Source organism: Salvia miltiorrhiza, chromosome 3 (genome assembly GCF_028751815.1).
Source record: "Salvia miltiorrhiza cultivar Shanhuang (shh) chromosome 3, IMPLAD_Smil_shh, whole genome shotgun sequence".
Classification (NCBI taxonomy): Eukaryota; Viridiplantae; Streptophyta; class Magnoliopsida; order Lamiales; family Lamiaceae; genus Salvia; species Salvia miltiorrhiza.
The window spans coordinates 23122699-23141955 of record NC_080389.1 but is presented as its reverse complement, the minus strand read 5'-3'; the positions used below and the strand labels follow the sequence as shown (position 1 = coordinate 23141955).

General features: G+C 39.6%; 2 protein-coding genes across 6 annotated transcripts; one reads left to right on the top strand and one right to left on the bottom strand.

The window, feature by feature from the left end:
* Positions 1–278: 278 nt before the first annotated feature.
* On the bottom strand, positions 279–6825 carry LOC131015626 (probable acyl-[acyl-carrier-protein]--UDP-N-acetylglucosamine O-acyltransferase, mitochondrial). Of its 5 annotated transcripts, none has more exons than XR_009098612.1 (13): positions 6497–6825; positions 6020–6229; positions 5780–5880; positions 4014–4138; positions 3816–3924; positions 3335–3427; positions 3118–3234; positions 2941–3024; positions 1908–2012; positions 1230–1316; positions 1008–1140; positions 699–897; positions 279–623 (listed from the first exon to the last, which is right to left on the bottom strand). XR_009098612.1 is itself a non-coding variant. In XM_057944067.1 (12 exons), exons 2-11 carry the CDS (start codon positions 6102–6104, stop codon positions 1036–1038), a joined length of 1011 nt encoding a protein of 336 aa, XP_057800050.1. In that variant the 5' UTR covers positions 6105–6218; positions 6497–6825; the 3' UTR covers positions 619–897; positions 1008–1035. The 5 variants fall into 5 exon arrangements, 1 of the variants encoding a protein (XP_057800050.1); XR_009098611.1 differs by having other exon boundaries at positions 6020–6218; XR_009098613.1 differs by lacking the exon at positions 3335–3427 and having other exon boundaries at positions 6020–6218.
* A 561-nt stretch (positions 6826–7386) lies between these two features.
* LOC131015629 (uncharacterized) lies at positions 7387–8467 on the top strand. Its single transcript, XM_057944071.1, has 2 exons — positions 7387–8295; positions 8334–8467. Exons 1-2 carry the CDS (start codon positions 7599–7601, stop codon positions 8336–8338), a joined length of 702 nt encoding a protein of 233 aa, XP_057800054.1. The 5' UTR covers positions 7387–7598; the 3' UTR covers positions 8339–8467.
* Positions 8468–19257: the final 10790 nt, after the last annotated feature.

Sequence of the window (19257 nt, the reverse complement as noted above, 5' to 3'; positions counted from 1 at the left end):
GTATCAACAAATCTAAGTCAAAAGCCCTAAAATTAGCTTCTATTTGAGAGTGTTTCATACCCATTGGAAAAATCGAAAAGTGGTATTTTTTTTTCAAATTTTAAAGGTCATAAGAAAAATCAGAATTTGTTGAAAATTCATGTATTTTACAACAAATATCTCTTAAATTTATTATTATTTTGTTAGTTAGTTAGTTAGCTAAGTTAGCTCAATATAACCATAGGAAAAGCCAAAGTTAGTTAGAAGCTTTAGCTAGAAGTTTCCTTTTCAGTTGTATAAAAGCTTCGATCTCCATCTTTGTCAATCAATTTTGAAGAATGAAAATATCATCTCTCATTTCTAATGCCCCTTCCATCTCTGAAAATCAGTTTTGAAGAATGTAAATATCTTCTCTCATTTCTACTGCCCCTTCTCTCTCTTCTATTTCCCATGCTTTACTTTACATTTAACAGTGAGCTACATTTCGCTCAAAAAAAAAAAAAACAGTGCGCTACCGAAAATTTTAGAAATGTCATCACCACCCAAAATGCATTGAGATAACCTCACGACAGTAGCTTTCTAATCATGCCCACACTGTAATATATCATCACCAAAATCCATCAAGAGAATTTGCGAACGTTTACCTGAACAAAAATCAAAATATGAATAAATAAGCTTTGTATCATGCGAGATTTCACTCAACAAATCTACAAACCAACCTTCTTTCTTATGTTGGGGATATACTTGCAGAATCCAAATGGATAGCTCATGCATTCAAATTGGTGGATGCAAAATTTACATGCTCAAACTAGTTTGTCCCAAACTAAAAATCTTGAATGCCTTGACTGAAATTCTGTTATACAAGAAAAAAGCCTCAGGTTTTTGCCAGATCAACATTATGGCACGGGTTGATGACATCTGCAACAAAGAGGCAAAAATCAGATACACTTTTGTGATATATAAACCAGATACTCTGATAATGAGGAATGAGGATGCAGATGGTTTTAAACCAGATGACAAGAAATTACCTAGCATTCAATATTATAATCCAATCCGTCACCTAAACTTGCAAATACCACGGCGATCCTCTGCAAAAGAATCCCGAATGGATTCTACCATCAAACGGACGGCTGCAACTTGGCCCAGTTCCTCATCCTTCTCCTGACAAGGGGGGAAAGCCATTTAGGAGGGAACTCATCATTGGATTACTCCCAGGACGTGAACGAATATGAAAAGAGCACTAGAAATACCAATTCGGCCAGCCGGTCTTCAATGCTATGAGAACTACCTTCACTAGGCATAAATATTTTTCGATAAGCTGCTCTCAGGCTCTTTATCTGGGATATATCAGGTAAAGATAGTCATGGTTGGAATGTATAACGAATCAAAGTATTGCTAGATTTGAGTGTATACTCCATCCGTCCACAAAAAATAGTCTTTTTTTGCTATTTTGGGATGTCCACAAAGATTAGTCCCTTTCTATTTTTGGAAACTATCTATCACATGGTGGGCCCTATTCATCACTCACAACACAATTAATTATCATTATTAACACTACCTTTTAAGTGGACCCTTTCTCCACTCACAATAAACTAAACTATTTTCATTTAAACCCGTGCCGTCCCCTTTTAGGACTATTTTTTGTGGACAGATGGAGTATAAAGATTCTTCTGTTTCCTTTGATGCCTAAAGTGTATAGAGCAAGTAATTATGGCTACGACAATCGTACTCCATGATAAAACATAGGAAATCTGTCTCAAGTTCACAAAAACTCAGTTGAATTTTTCATAAAGTCTTAAAGATCAGATAAAAACTGTTTCTAGATCTGACTATCTGAAGAAAGAAAAGAAAAGTTGTTAAAAAGAAGGAAGATCTATAAACTTTATTTCACATACAATAAGTGCATTATGAACTGACAGAAAACCAACCTCCCCAACTGAAAACCCACGGCGCCTTAGGCCTTCAAGATTTAATCCACGTAGCTCAGCTCGTTCACCAGACACCATTGTGTATTTGGGTACATCTTGAGAAACCTTTTGAGGTATATCATAGAGATAAAATAAAAACGAGGTGTGAGCAAACAATCATATTGTCATCAAACACCATCAGTTCTGACATGGCATGTACTCAATAGAAGTTAATTAGACGATCATGAAGTTTCTGGATTTTCAAAGTTTCTAAGTATCAGCTCTATAAAAACACTGCTAAAATTTAGTAAAAAATTTAAAACATCCTAAGCACAAGGAATTCAACAAGTGTACAAATACTATGAGAAAAGGTTTATGTTGGGAGAGGTTGTGGGGGAGGGGGGGATCTATTAATTTGCAGGGAGCAAACTTCGTGAGGTTGGTGGAGATAGTTATCAAGGTCAGCATCATGCATGCAGCCACATTCAAAACTGAATCCAAAGCCAAATATATATTCCACAAGAATTTAGAGTGTTTGGCTAAGCAGAGAGCTTATAAGATGTAAGATGTAATATCTCAAGAGCATACAAGTTGTTACAATGTTTGGAAAATTCAGAGAGAGAATAGTGAATTAGAAAGAAAAATCCTAGTTAGAGACGGAAAGTTGACAAAACATGAAACTAGGAGGGTATATTATATGTTGGAAATAACAAACCATAATAGGGTTATTTCTGTAAATTGATTATTTCTTGTAAGATTACGAAAAAATAAGTTGGGGGTTAGGAACATATTTTATGGTGAGCTTATAAGTTGCTGGAGCATATTTTCCCAATTTATAAGTTGTTTAGGAGCTTATTATCTCAAACACTTCTAAAGAGCTTATAAGTTCTTATAAGCTCTTATAAGCTCAGCCAAATACCCTCTTAGTCAAGATTCAACAAGAACACAAGAGGAATGTACATCAAGAAAGAAGATCCTTTTATTGCACGCTTCAATGCTCATCAAAAAGAAGATTATCACTACAATCAAGAATATTCCAAGCATAGGTCCTTACCACTGACCCGCCACCAATGAAAGAAAAAGAACCAATATGACAAAACTGATGTACAACGGTGGCCCCTGCAGTGCGAGTATAATTCTGCAATTTAACAAATTTTACAACCATTTCATTACATCAGCGAAATTATAGAATCTAAGAATTCAAGTTAGAGGCAAAGAACTAGAGCTCCACCTCCACATTTACATGGCCGGCTAACAGAGTGTTATTTGCGAAAATGTTATGGTTACCCATTTTGCAGTCATGTGCAATGTGACAAGACCCCATTATGAGATTTTTAGCGCCAATGATCTGTTGATGAAAGTTTTGTGAGGCATAGGATATTTGACTAATGACACACTTCAGATCCCAAAGCAATGTAAAATAATGAGCAAAAGGTCATGTTACTTACTGTTCTTTCGTCTGGGCGTGAAGATCTATGGATAGATACATATTCTCTGATCTCATTATTGTCCCCAATCTCAAGAAAACATTCATTTCCTGGCTAAAACAAATGGTTTGTATTTGATAAGCGTATTTGATATAAAAAAGAAATCGAGAAAAAACGATATCCTCACTATTTTACAGTGGAAGGATATAACTATCCGCTTTATTTTCACCAATTTTAATCACAATTCTGTTTAATCATTCTCAGTAAATTAGCCAATACTAAATCAACGAGTTCTTTAGGTATCATATAAATACAGCGCATGCTGAAATTTCTACTACGCCATCAAGCATGTCACATTTCTTCGCTGTTCCAAAATCAACATTAACAATTCTTTGCACTTATCAAAGTGTGAGAGTTTTGACACTAATCAAGTAGCTTTTTTTTCTTTTTCCTTGTAGCTATGCCTGACTGCAAAGAGAAATGTCTTAGTTTTGCAACCTACCTTATATTTCAAATCTTGACATTTAATGCCTACCACAGCATGATGCCCAATTAAATTGTTATTTCCAATAACAGTACTACCAGGAAGATCATCACCAACAACAGCGCCCCTATAGACAGACAGTAGACATATTCAGCTTTGAATGGAAGGAATATGGAAAACTTTAAACCAGTCTTATATGTGATACAATTATCTTACATCATCAAAGTGCAGTCGTCCCCTATCTTTGTATGTCCACAGACGTGGCTCCCTGGGTATAACAGACAACCGTTCCCTAACTTTGCAGAAGATCCAACTGTGCAAAAAGGACCAACAGAAACACCCTGCATTTGAGTAAGACTTAATCAATATACGATATCTTAGAATTCAAAACATGTAAACAGTGTCAGTACAGAATAAGAATATTTCTATAATCTATTAATTGTAATAAATAGAGTGGCAAACCACGTCCATAGTGGTTCAGTATACTCAAATGTTATATACTAGCACTTGACACAATATTTTTCAATAAATAGTTCATCTTTTTCACTAGCACAATAACTTCAGTAGGTAAAAAAAGTGAGTGTCTCAATGTTGAAACTTATAACATGACCAAACATAGTTATCAGAATTTAGCACAGTACCGCACACCAAATGGCTGGTGTTTTCTCTGACTTAGAATCCTGTCTCTGGTAAAGAACAATCTTTTCTGTGTCTAAGTCTCTATTACTACAACTAAAAAAGAAAAGAGTAACGAAAAAGAGGCCCAGAAAATCACATACAATTTTCTTTCTTTTTTTCCTGTTTTTTTGGGAGGGGGGATGGGTGTTCGCAGTATTTGACTATTTGTTATTATAACTCCATAATAGGATGAACCTTCAACAAAGAGAAAATCAAACCCATAGCATACAGAGAGAAAAGTAATATTACCCAGAGGAACCAAATCCCACCTCTTTTAATCAACAGGGATGTCAAACTCATTCTCTTCTAACTGCCCATCTTCCCCTACATCGTTTTATTATCTCTCCTCCTAATACCCATCGTAGCTTTCTATGTTTAGCATCCGTCCTATAAGTGGGGAAGTTTTTTTGAGCATCAACTCTTCTTTTCTTCCTCTTTCAAGGATATCTAAGGGTTAAGCCTCAAAGGTCACCAAAAGAATGGATGCTTACATTATGCTGTTACAAATCCATATTTGTTTTGTAGTGGCCTGGCATGTGAGATGACATAAATTTTACTTAAGAAACAGCACTTCCTCTTCATCAATTGCCTTCTATAACTTGAAGTTTGTTATGCAGATATGCTTAGCAGTCAAATGGAAGTAATGAGTCATAGATGCTTAATTGCTAACCAATTTCTTGAGAAAAGAACAAAACATAAAAATACAATTACAGCAATCACACCAGACGCTACAAGCAAAAACTAGAATTCAGTTGCAACAGCCAATGTATTGAGATCCACTCACTAAAAGTTTAAAACAGGTTAAGATAAACATAATGTCAATTTAATAGGTAAAATAATTAAATAAGTCTTCGGGCCAAATCAATTACTACAGGCAGCTTCATAAATAACAAAATCACAACCCATATCTTCTTCTTAATTTCTCTTATTGATATGATAAATACCGATGGCTGGCAACCAAGCCATTTTGATTGAATTTCATTCACATGCTTATCTATATTGCTAAATATATCCCTAAAGTTAGTATCTCTATATCAGATGTTCTCTATTTCAAACTCATAGGCACAAGGAAGATTAGTCTATCAATGGCGTTTTGAGGAACTGTTTGCCAATAAGTCCCCTTGAAGAGAAACTATTCCACGATTTTATTTCCAATTTACCCAATTTGTAAGACAAAGTTTGTTGTCAAACCTGATCAATTCTTCGAAAACTCAGTTTCTTAAAAAAATTGCAGCTCGGTCAATAGTTACAATAAAGAGCTTGGCTACAATCTTTTATCATTACTGAAAAATATATGTCAATACCTGACCTAATATGGCATCCGGATGAACAGCGGCGGATGGATGAATAAAACTAGACTTGCCCCCTGTTTCCATAGAACTCATTTTCTCCTTCTCCTTAACATCTGTTAACGAAATAACACCCATAAAAGATACTCCATAGTTACGTCCATGCATGTTTATTTTATGCAAGCATGTCTATTACATGTATATGTTTATGTATGTTACATAAATGCAAGAGAAAAGGAGAGGTGTAAGTAATACAGGGAAGCGAAGTGGAGAAGCATTGGAGGTGGAGCCGTTGAACTGCAACAGAGAATGGCCTTCGAATTCCGAGAAGCAAAGCCATCTTTACCAAAATTTAAGGATTCACCGGCATTCATCGATTCATCATCTATCTATATAAAAGGCAAGAATTGGCATGTATGGGGCCTTTTCCCGCCACCAGTGTGTAATGTGTAATCTGAAAGTTGGCTAAATTTTGGTTAACATCCATTGTTCAACATTATCCATGAATTAAAGCAATGAAGATCAAGACTTTGGCTCCAAGAAAAAGAAAGCAAGACTCGAATTTGTTGGCCCAATGCCAGTTACAACTATTTGTTGTATGCTTCTGACGCATATTAAAGAAATGAGTTAAATTTTTACTGTCAATAATTTAAATGGTGGTGGATTTAAAGTAAATAGATTTATATTGAAGAAATCAAACTACCAAATCACCCAAATAGCCTGCCGCCTTACCTGCTTTAGAACTTGGGCGTTGGAAACTGCTGTGCTGTCTGCTGTTTGCAGAGCTGGGACGGGCGAGGCCAGGGGTGGCCACGCGCGACCGGAGGAGGCGGGGGCTGCGGAGAGAGGACGGAGAAGAGAGAGAGAGAGAGTGAAAAAGGTAGAGAGGGGCGGGGCGAGCCTGCACACTGCTGCTGTGCTGCCTCCTTAGCGCTTGGACGGAGAGATTCGAGGCGGGGGCGATAGCGGCGGCGACCAGCGGACGGCACAGACAGAAAGAGCGGTAGGTGGACGGTAGTCAGAAGAACCAGAAACCTATTTTCAATACTCATCAGTCTTAATGTAACTCACTTATCTTTTTAATCTACTCACAAAATATCATTAATTTATATGTTGAAATATAAATTTTATTAAAAATAAAAAAAAATAAAAAACTCTTAAAAGCACATATGCGAGTTAAGGATCAAACCTCATTAAAACCTCTACGCAAAAATTCAAAAAAAAAACCACGAAGAATAAAAAGATTACCCGTCTATAGAAAGATAAAACAAAAGAGATACTTCAAGAGGAGGCGGAGATGAAGTAACCTCAAAAACTCCAACCGCACCATTGTCCCTAGGAAATCCCGAACCCCAAACCCTGGAAAGAGCTAAAGGAAACTGATCGTGAAAAAAAAAAAAAACAGGCAAGAGCAAATCGAACAAACGAACAGAAGAAAACATTGCTGATAAAATCGCCAATGTTTATATAAAAGATAATGAAGCATTTATTTCTTGAAAAAATATAAATCTACTATTTTGTTTTTTTTTTTATAATTTAAAAGTACGTATTGTATAATTTTTATTTTTATATGTAAATTATAAAGGGGTAATTGCCTGTAAATCCCTAACGTTTACACGGAATTGGTTTTTGCACCTATTTTTATTTTTCTTCTTTTAAATACCTAACCTTTAGTTTTTGTCTCAAATTTGTCCAGCGACCGGTTTTTTCTTACGCCGGCGCCGGAAATGCCACTGTGGCTGCCGGAATTGATGAGTTGGCAGCCGGAATTCTCCACTTGGCTCATTTTTGACATGTGGCAAAAAAATTTAAAAAAAAATTGAAATAAAAATACATGTGGAAAAAGAATAAAAAAATAAAAAGAAAATCACTCCCCCCCAAATCGTCCTTTCCCCATTTCCAAACCCTAACTCTCCCTCCCCCACCCAGCGCCGCCCTCTGCCGCCTCCACCACCGCCGGTGCCGCCACCCACCGCCACCACCAACGCTCCACCGCCTAGAGCAGCAGAGGAAGCCGATTGCCGCCGCCGTCCTCTGCCTCACCAAGCTCCAGATCGAGAAGCTCCACTCCAAAGCCGATCTCGAGCTTGATAATTCCCCCACCCACCGCCGCTCTCTCCCTTTTCCCCACCCTCCGCTGCACCCCAGCGCAACTCCATCTCCCGACTCCCTTGCCTGGAAGACAACCGAATATTCCACCTGGTCCCTGCGCGTCAACCACAGTGGTTCCAAGCAGGCCGGTGAAAGGAAGGTTTTCCCCAGTGATTTAGGGGAATTCGAGGTCGCGCTGGGCTACGGCGGAGGGCCGACGGAAGGTCGTGCTGGTTTGACATTCGGCGAGGTCATCTCTGTTCGAATTTGGAAGCGGCAGTTGGTTGTTGAGGATCTTGGTGGAGGTGAAGGAGGATGGGATTGTGGTGGTTGTTGGATTGATTTGATGGTGGTGAAATTCTGCGAATGGTGGTGGTGGCAGGGGGGAGGCTGCGGTGGATTGGGGGAGGGAAGGGGGCAGCGCCGGTGGTGTTGGCAGGGTGAGGCGGCGAAGGAGCGGCGCCGGTGGTGTTGGCAGGGTGAGGCGGCGGCGGGGCCGCCGGGTTGGGGGAGGGGGATAAGGGTTTGAGGAAGATGATGATGATTTGGAATTTATTTGTATTTTTTATTTTTATTTTTTTGCCACATGTAAAATATATGTTTAGGTGTCAATTCCGGCTGCCAGCTCGTCGATTCCGGCTGCCACAGTGGCATTTCCGGCGCCGGCGTTAGAAAAAACCGGTCGCCGGATAAATTTGAGACAAAAACAAAAGGTTAGGTATTTAAAAGTAGAAAAATAAAAATAGGTGCAAAAACCAATTCTGTGTAAACGTTAGGAATTTACAGGCAATTAGCCCAATTATAAATCTAATTATTTTTAGATGTTTATTGTTTATATTTATGCACATGTACATTGTCTCTACACCGGAAATTACGTATTGAATCATTTTTATTTTTATATATTTATAAATCTTACTTTTTTATATATATTTTTGTGTTATATTTATACACATGTACATTGTCTTTTTCATAATTCAATTTTTACAAAAAAAAAATTACAAATTTTACATTGATAAATTTTTGATTGAAAGAACTAAAAGAAACATATGAGGAAACAAGGTGAACTGAACTTAAAAAATCTTTGTTCCATTCAAATAGCGACAAAAAGCTCATATTTAAGATGATTTTTCACATCTAGACATTTTCGCAATTGACCAATACCAGAAGGTAACATAATTTTCATACCTTTATGTTACTGATATCATAATCTAAATAGTCCACGGGATCCTTATTCAAACATGTACCAACATCATACTATGAGCAATGTGAAACCGAAGCCATTAACCAGAATTCCCATTAGAGCATCTCCAGTGAAGGCGCTATAAGATGGTTCTCACCATAGCGTCTCTCATTTTTTTTCCATTTAATTTCATTTTTACTCTTTTATTTTAAAATTCAACATTCCATTAAAATTAAAATTAACATTATATTAATTACAATAATTTAAATAACTAAAATTTGAAAATCACATTAATTAAAATAAAAAATTATATTAAAAATTAAAAATTAAGTAACAAAATTGGTGAGATAATTCAAAATTATATTCAATATTTTCTGGCTAAAATTAAATAGGACAAAATGAAATACGCAAAAAGCCAAAACAAAATTGAACAGAAATAGGGCAAATGAACCCAGTCGCCTCACACTACTTCTTCTTCTCTGTGAGTTCCTCCATAACTGTCTGTTCCTCCATTCTTCCATTTTTTTAAGAAATTCGTGCGTGCTTCACACGCAATCACATTTTCTCCACTCTGTTCCCGGCACCATCTTCCGCGTCTGGCACAAGCCCGAGGGCACCCCAGTGCGCACACATGCGCAGCGTGTCGGCTTGATCCGGCACGCCCCCCGATGCTGGAGATGCTCTTAGTCATCTTCACCAAGATTGATTCTCACTTTTCTTTCAAACTCCCACGTCACATTTAGTTAAAAAGCTAGCGCCATAGAAAGTTCATGCAGAGTTATTTCATTGCAAAATCCTTCCTATAGGTTTGCCCCAATTCCAAACCCTCACACACACACACTTAATTTGATAATACTCACACATACAAAATTTTACTTACGTAAATTGTTGCTTATGTTTGTGAAATACAAACAGAATACACACCTACTCACGTGTAAAAAAATAATAACATATAATTTTGTAAAATTGTGGATATGTGTTGAGACAATGAAAATCACTTTCGTTGAAATAGAAAAACAAATAGTAGATAAAAAACATAAGAAATCAATTGTTGCTCCATGTTTTGAGTCTGTCGAATCGAGTATCTTAGAGTGGTGGAGAGATGGTGGCTTCGACGGTCATAGCCTAAAGATCCTGCAATTTGGTTGTCCGGTGGCGGAGGAGTCTGCTACAGTTGATAGTTGCTTGCTAATAGTTCACAAAAAATGGAGCGAGATCAAAGGTGAAGACGGTAGGATGTCGGGCGATGGTGGCTATTGGGTTCGATGCTGTCAGCCAAGGCGAGGGAGGAACGGCGGACTCTAGTGCTACATGTGCAATGACAATCCATGATCGGTCACATAAAGATAAAAGAGAAAATAAGGAGGCGCAGCGGCAACGATACTTCGCCGCCGACCATCCGGCTGAGGTATGTGAGCGTCATTCTTCCACTCCATGACTTTGCAGTCATAGATTTCTCCTTTAGTCGGAACAAATTTTCTCTGCAACTTTGGAAATATTGAAAAATTTTCTCACAGTGAAGGCTGTGGAGAGTTGTTAGTTGATGCAGAAAAATCATGAAGACAACATGGTATAAATAGACAAGATGTGAACCATGTGAGAAGATGAAAAGGTTTTTCGAAAACTGTGCCTAAAAATGTATTTGAAGAAAAATTCACGTCCGCCGTCACTACGAGGGACTAAGACTTCAAAAAGTTGAGAGGCATCATTGCATTCTGTCATGTCAATGAGGTTCTCAAGAAATTTTATTTCAGAGGCAAAAGGTTGGAAAGATTTTTTGGTAAAAGATCAGGACAAGTTCCATCAAAACAGATTTTCCCTTTAAAAAAAAACTCTTGTCCTTCTCGGATATTCCATTTTCCAACAATCAGTTAAAGTTTTTGAAAGAAACTGATCAGTTAGAGAAAGTTTTTGAACTGAAACACAAAACTCTGTACTGAAATAACTGATTTTAAAAAGTAAGCATTTAAACTACTTACTGATCAACTGAACATTGTAGTCAGTTGATACCACTTGATCCTGGTTGATTCATCAGGATGACTTCTTCTTCAGATGAGCGTTCAGACTTCATTGCTTTCCACGTCGTAGAATCAGCAGTTGGTTGACCACCAGTCAGCATGACTGTTTGAGAAAGTCTTCAAACACAGCATCACTCTTCAGGGTTGATGAGGTCGATCTTTCCACATAGATCAATGAACCTCTCTTCTGGAAGAGCCTTGGTCAGCAGGTCCGCTCTCTGAACAGCAGTGGGAATCCATTCGACAGAGATATTCTTCTTTTCGACATGATCACGGATGAAGTGATGTCGAATAGCAATATGCTTAACTCTGGTGTGATGAACTGGATTCTGGGAGATTGCAATAGAACTGGAGCTGTCGCAATAGATAGGAACTTCCTTTTCGTCGATCCCATAGTCCTTCAATTGATGGACTAACCACAGGATTTGTGAGCAGCAGCTTCCGGCAGCAACATATTCAGCTTCAGTTGTAGAGGTGGCAACTGGAGTCTGCTTCTTTGAAAACCATGAGATGAGCTTGTTGCCTAGGAATTGACATGTTCCGGAGGTTGATTTGTGATCAAGCTTGCATCCACCGAAGTCTGAGTCTGAATACCCGGTGAGCTTGATGTCGTCGTCTGCTGGATACCACAATCCTAAATTGGGTGGGCCTTTAAGATATCTTAGAATCCGCTTTGCTGCATCCAAATGAGCTTCCTTTGGATCTGATTGATATCTTGCACATACCCCGACTGCAAATGCGATGTCTGGTCTACTCGCAGTCAAATACAGCAAAGATCCAATGATTTCTCTGTACTTCGTCGAAGAGACAGATTTTCCTTCTGAACCTGGATCAACTTTCCAGTTTGTGTTCATTGGGATCTTGACTGACTTCATGTGCTGAATACCGAACTTGGCTATCAGTTCCTTGGCATACTTGGACTGACTGATCAGTATTCTTTCGTTGGTCTGCTTGACTTGCAATCCGAGAAAGAAATTCATTTTTCCCATCATGGACATTTGAAACTTGTTGGTCATGATGTCAGCAAACTTCTTGCACATGTGTTCGGATTTGGATCCGAAAATTATGTCATCGACATAAATCTGAACAAGCAAGAGATCTTCTCCTTCTTTGAGAGTGAACAGAGTTCTGTCCACAGATCCTTTCTTGAAACCTTGTTCAACAAGATACTCCGAGAGAGTATCATACCACGCTCTTGGTGCTTGCTTCAATCCATAGAGCGCTTTCTTCAGCTTGTACACCTTTTCTGGTCCAGCAACCTCAAACCCTGGAGGTTGTTCTACATAGACTTCATCTGTGAGCACTCCATTGAGAAATGCACACTTGACATCCATTTGGTGTACCTTGAAACCTTTGTGAGCTGCGAAGGCTAAGAAGAGTCTGACTGCTTCCAATCTAGCAACTGGAGCGAACGTCTCATCGTAGTCGATTCCTTCTTCTTGACTGTATCCTTTAGCTACAAGCCTTGCTTTGTTTCTCACAACGTTTCCTTCTTCGTCTTTCTTGTTCTTGAAAATCCATTTCAAGCCAATCACCTTTGCATCGTCTGGTCGATCCACAAACTCCTAAACTGAATTCCGGTTGAATTCATTTAGTTCTTCTAGCATTGCGATGACCCAATGAGTAGACTCTAGAGCTTCTTCAATATCCTTGGGCTCTGTAGATGATAAGAAACAGCTGAAAATCTTATTTTCGTTGATGCAGTTCTGGTTGATGTCGAAGAAGAGGTTGCACATTGATCTCCGAGTCTTGACGCCATCTGATGGTTCTCCAATGATGTTATCCTTTGAGTGGAGTTCAAACCATCTTCGATACTTCTTGATCTCTTCTGGAGATGGTGGGGCTTCTTCGGTCAGAATGGTTCTGAGGTGTTGAGCACCTTCTGGAGCAGGGGAGAGTTGAGCTGGAGCTGCTTCTGCACGTTCAACTCGATCTTCAGCAACTGGAGTTCCCCCTTGACTGATGCCATCTGCATTGGCTCCAGTCTGAACTTCAGACCTTTGGCTGATCTTTTGATACTGAAGCATCTCAGTATCTTCATCTTTGCCTGATCCCCACACCAAGACAGTAGAGGGCTCGGTGTTGTGGATTTCAGCCTTGGAACCTTCAGTGTTCTGGACACACTTTTCAGCTTCTTGTTCTCTGAAATCATCTGTAGACTCATCAAAGATCACATGAGGTGTTTCTTCAACACAAAGAGTTTGAGAATTAAACACTCAATAGGCTTTGCTTGAACGTTCAGTTCCAGAGTATCCAAGGAAGACACCTGGATCAGCCTTGTTATCGAAGGTGTTTAACCTCTTCTTTTCATTGTTGTGGATGAAACACTTAGAACCGAAAGCATGAAAGTAGGCAATCGAAGACTTTCTGTTCTTCCATAGCTCGTATGGAGTTTTTCCATGTCTCTGAGTGAGGAAGGAGAGATTCTGCGTGTAGCATGCGTTGTTGACTGCTTCGGCCCAAAACTTCAAGGGGAGTTTTGATTCGGCTAGCATCGTCCTTGCTGCTTCCTTCAAAGACCGGTTTCTTCTTTCTGCTACTCCGTTCTGCTGTGGAGTTCTTGCTGCAGAAGTTTGATGACTGATTCCTTGTTCATCACAATACTCACGAATGACAGTATTGAGGAACTCAGTCCCACGATCTGATCAGATGTTGATGATGTTGACTTCCTTTTCAACGCTCAGTCTTCTCAGCAGCTTTGGCAGTTCCTCCAGCGTCTCTTTCTTCTTGAAGAGAAAGATAACCCAAGTATATCATGAATAATCATCCACAACTACTAAGGTGTACTTTCTACCGTTGTAGCTTCTTGGAGTGATCGGGCCAAACAGATCTATGTGAAGTAGATGCAGAATTCTTTCAGAGGAGTGTCCTGACTTTGACTTGAATGACATCCGTGTCTGCTTTCCTCTTTGGCATGCTTCACATTCTTGCTTCTTCTGGAACACAATAGAAGGAAGACCTTCTACCAGTTGATGTTTAGCAAGTTTGTTGATCGTCTTGAAGTTGAGATGGTTGAGTCTCTTGTGCCACAGCCAGTTGAGCTCCGAGCTACTCTTGCTGATGAGGCATGTTTCTGGAGAGCTGTCTTCCCAAGAAACGACGTAGAGACTCCCTTGTCTGAATCCTTTCAGAACCACCTTCTTTTGATTGTTTCTAACAGTGAATTCATCTTTCTTGATTTTCACTGTGAAACCGTTGTCACAAAATTGACTCACAGATAACAAATTATGTTTAAGACCAGAAACAAAGCTAACATTACTGATACTGGTGTTACCCATGTTGAGCACACCGTAGCCTTTTGTTTCTCCGATTGAGTTGTCTCCGAATGCAACTTTGGATCCAGCTTTCTCAACATACTGAGACATATATTCTTTGTAGCCCGTCATGTGCTTCGAGCAGCCACTATCCAGATACCACGTTCTGATTGAAGCTTTGACCTCTTCCTTCTTTTTGTGTTTCCTGACATCTGCAAGGAAGAGTAGCTTCAGGCACCCAATCAAGCTTTGGGTCCTTCGATGTTAGTTCGAGTTCCCTTTGGAACCCATATCTGCTTCAGAATTGGTCTGGTTGATCTCTTGCGCTTTGTTGATTGTCTGATTGACGTTGTTTACGCTTCAGTTGGCACATGAGCATTCTTCTGTTGAGAAATTCCTTTGAAGGCCTCACTCTTGTAGAAATTCTGTCTGATGAGTGGTTGAGGTCTTCTTTGCTCGGAGAAGTATCTCCCTTGAGATACTCGAGTCTTTGCAGACTTATGGAGACTTGACTGACGTCCAGTTGCTTGTTGATGTGGATGTCTCTTGGCTCGACTGGACTCAGCTGATCACTAATTTCTTAGCAACAAATATCGCAACTAACACGATGCAATTGTAGCAAATAATCAGTAACCGAGTATCGTATCCACAGGGACTATTATAGCGAATCACTCTAAGTAATCCTAATTTAACTCTAGTAATATTCAGGCAAACGAAAGAAGGAAGGTTTAATTAACTTAAACTAAAACGCAAATAACAATGATTAAAAGATCGTAGGAAAAATCAACTATAAAAGACAATTGATCCTAGGGTAGTAAATTCATTAACTAAATCTACGCAATTAATCTATTAATCCTATGTACCAGTTTAATCCAGTTATGATAAGAGATCACTTAATTAATCAATTACTCTCGCTAGAGCAGCAACGATCGTAGATTAGTAAATTACCTATCTCCGTTAGGTCTTAAGAAAATCTACTAACTCCCAATAGCTCATAAGAATAGCTCCCTATGATCCACCTATCTCCGCTAGGTCTCAAAGTTAAAATCATATCATACATTCCTGAATCCGCTAAACAGTTATCTCCGCTAGGTCTCAAACCGAATAGTTAAACATGCAAACTATTGGCCAAATAATTCACAAGTAATTAAGCACCAAGAATTATGAATCATAAACTGGAAGGCACAAAGGTATTAACAAATAAATCACATAAATTCAATCAACTATTTACAAACCCTAGAATCAGCTAAAGGAAACTAGCCGGACATATTTAAATAAAACATAAACATAATTAAAAAGAAAGCAATTGTAAAAACTGAATTATATAAAAACCGAAAGTAGAACGATTGTAGCGCCTTGAATCTTCAATCTTGATCCAAGCCTTGAAAACTAGAAAGCAATGAAATTCTAAAGCTATAAAACTGAAATATGAATGCTAGGGTTGGGGGCCTCATCTTCTTGATTCGTGATGTTCCTTCCCTGATCTTTGACTGAAATCTGCTCTCCAGTCTTCTCAGTAAGATGATCTGGTTGGGGGCCTCATTTGCTCGCCTATAGCTCCGTGGAGGTGGAAATTTGATCTAGCCATCAGTCTGCGCTTGCGAACTTCATCCATATCATGATCTCTTGATTCTTCTGATGTTGTGATTTCAGAAGAATCGTCCTTTGAAATGATCATGATCTTCTTTCCTTTGTCAGCTGCAACCTTTTCTCCAATGCTTTTAACAAGGCCTTTCGATGGAAAGTTGCTCATCATGGGAGACTGCATCATGCAGTTCTTGACTGTTTCTTCCAGCTTGTGATTGAGCCTCTTGATCTCATGAGATGCTCTCTCACATTCTAAGTTGGAGTTTCTGAGCTTTTCCTCCAGTCGGCTGTTCTCCATGATTAGCTGATCAAGACAAGTTTCATCCAGAAAGTAGATGATTGTCTGATTCTTAGCTCGTTCATCATTGATCTCCTTGTCCAATTTCTGATTCTGCTTGAGGAGATCTTCGAACATTTTCCTCAACTGACAGTGATCAGTCATGAGCTGATCAAACTCGTCAGTTTCATCAGATGTGATATGAACCTTGCCGATCAATCGAACACCACGCAAACGGAAGACTTGAAAACACGAACAGAAGATGGAATCCCAAAACCTCTGAATCTAACCCACGGAATGATTTAGGCAAACGATTCCCTAAACCCCAACGTGAAGTTGACGCAGCAACTCGGGGAGGATGAATGGCACGCGACGAGGGATGGTTGACTCGCCGTTACGCCGGATAAATGAACTCTCTTGGAATATACAAGAGAAAATTCGAAACTCTCAAGGAGAGAAATAAAACTCACAAGTTTATTGATAAAAGTAGGCTAATTTTCGTCCAACATGTAGCAGCCATATATATAGGCAAAACTAAACCTAGTCTAATAAGGAAACAACTTAAAAACAAGCCCTAGTAAGCCAAACAAGGCCCTTACTTTAAAATTCGAAATTTAACTAGGCCCTTAACTAATGGGCTGCAAAATAAAGCTAAATAAATAAAATGAAGTCTTTCAAACTTCGGTCCACTCGCACGTAATAAGATTAATCAAACACGGGCTCAATTCGCCAACTCCACAATCTCCAATTGGCTTCTTGATCAACTCTTGCTTCCAAACTTCTTCAACTAAGATCATCAAGCTCTCCTTGAACTTCTTGGCTCGAGATCTTGTAACTGGACCAACAGGAACATGCACTGGATCTTGTACTAACGAACCTTGGGCTGCATCATTCCCCTCCTCTTGAAGAGGATTTGTCCTCAAATCCAAATCGTCAATGCCAATGCCGGGATCAAAAATCAGATCTTCGTTTGTTGCAAGAAACGATTGATGGACCCTAGCTATTCTCTCTTGTCCATCATTCATCTTGCCGGGATCAAAAACCATATGCTTCGGCTCAAACGCTGAATTTTCTTGAACTTTGAACATGCCGAAATTGTTGTTGAAAATACCTCCATGCCTCTTCTCTCTTCCGAACAGCCATGTAGTTAGCATCGGCGCTGCATCACCAAAGATTTCCCTTACATACTTATCGATGTGGAACGGACCCCTCACCAACTTCATCAGCTTGGTGTTGCCAATATTATTCTGCCATTGCAGCTGATGTTGCGTGAACAAGGTCAATTCGAACTTATTTGCACCATCACAGCGCTGCTCCTTGTCAACATCCTTAGCTTGCGTCAACACCTTTGCGTCCAAAGTAGATGGAGTAGAGTCCTCACGCACTTCCTCACGCGATTCCTTCAATTTCAGCAACGTAAGATTAGACTCCTCATCTTGGACAGCAACAACCTCTCTATCAATTTCCACCTCAACCTGCATCTCCTTTTTCTCGACCGGCTGCTCCTTGGACTTCACCTCATCCGCTTCATTGTGCAGTTGCTACAGTAGTATGTGATCCTCATAAATTTGTTTAGGACTAAGGGAAACTAGTGCCACCTTCCTGTGCTTATACGCGAAGGAGTACTTGTTGGTGATTGCATCATGAGTAGCTCGTCTATCAACCTGCCATGGTCTACCCAACAAAATGTGGAGCGCCTGCATGGGAATAACATCGCACAAAACCTCATCTTCATACCTCCCAATGCGAAAAGGCACTTTCACTTGCTTGGTGACCTCGACAACGCCGGTCTCATTCAGCCATGGCAAATGATACGGTTCAGGGTGATTCAACTCGGGCAACCCCAATCTCGTCACCATGAACCTACTCGCCAGATTCGTACAACTTTCTCCATCAATGATCACACTGCACAACTTGTCGTGGACAAGAACTCTCGTGTGAAAGAGAGTCTCCCACTGCTCGCTCTCATGGGGTCCGAATCCCTTACATGTACGACACTTCGTATCTCGATTGCAACCATCAAAAACTGCCGGATGGCCGTGAGTTGCTGAACTCACACTCATACTCTCTCAAGAACGTAAAGACCCAAACAGAAAAGACAAAACCCTGGATAATTTCGACCCATACGAAACCTGGAAAACTGATACCAGATGATATGAACCTTGCCGATCAATCGAACACCACGCAAACGGAAGACTTGAAAACACGAACAGAAGATGGAATCCCAAAACCTCTGAATCTAACCCACGGAATGATTTAGGCGAACGATTCCCTAAACCCCAACGTGAAGTTGACGCAGCAACTCGGGGAGGATGAATGACACGCGACGAGGGATGGTTGACTCGCCGTTACGCCGGATAAATGAACTCTCTTGGAATATACAAGAGAAAATTCGAAACTCTCAAGGAGAGAAATAAAATTCACAAGTTTATTGATAAAAGTAGGCTAATTTTCGTCCAACATGTAGCAGCCATATATATAGGCAAAACTAAACCTAGTCTAATAAGGAAACAACTTAAAAACAAGCCCTAGTAAGCCAAACAAGGCCCTTACTTTAAAATTCGAAATTTAACTAGGCCCTTAACTAATGGGCTGCAAAATAAAACTAAATAAATAAAATGAAGTCTTTCAAACTTCGGTCCACTCGCACGTAATAAGATTAATCAAACACGGGCTCAATTCGCCAACTCCACAATCTCCAATTGGCTTCTTGATCAACTCTTGCTTCCAAACTTCTTCAACTAAGATCATCAAGCTCTCCTTGAACTTCTTGGCTCGAGCTCTTGTAACTGGACCAACAGGAACATGCACTGGATCTTGTACTAACGAACCTTGGGCTGCATCATTGATACCAGATGATATGATCCTGGCCGATCAAATCGAACACCACGCAAACGGAAGACTTGAAAAACGAACAGAAGATGGAATCCCAAAACCTCTGAATCTAACCCACGGAATGATTTAGGCGAACGGATCCCTAAACCCCAACGTGAAGTTGACGCAGCAACTCGGGGACGCTGAATGACACCCGACGAGGGTTGGTTGACTCGCCGTTACGTCGATAATTGAATTCGTCTTGGAATAAT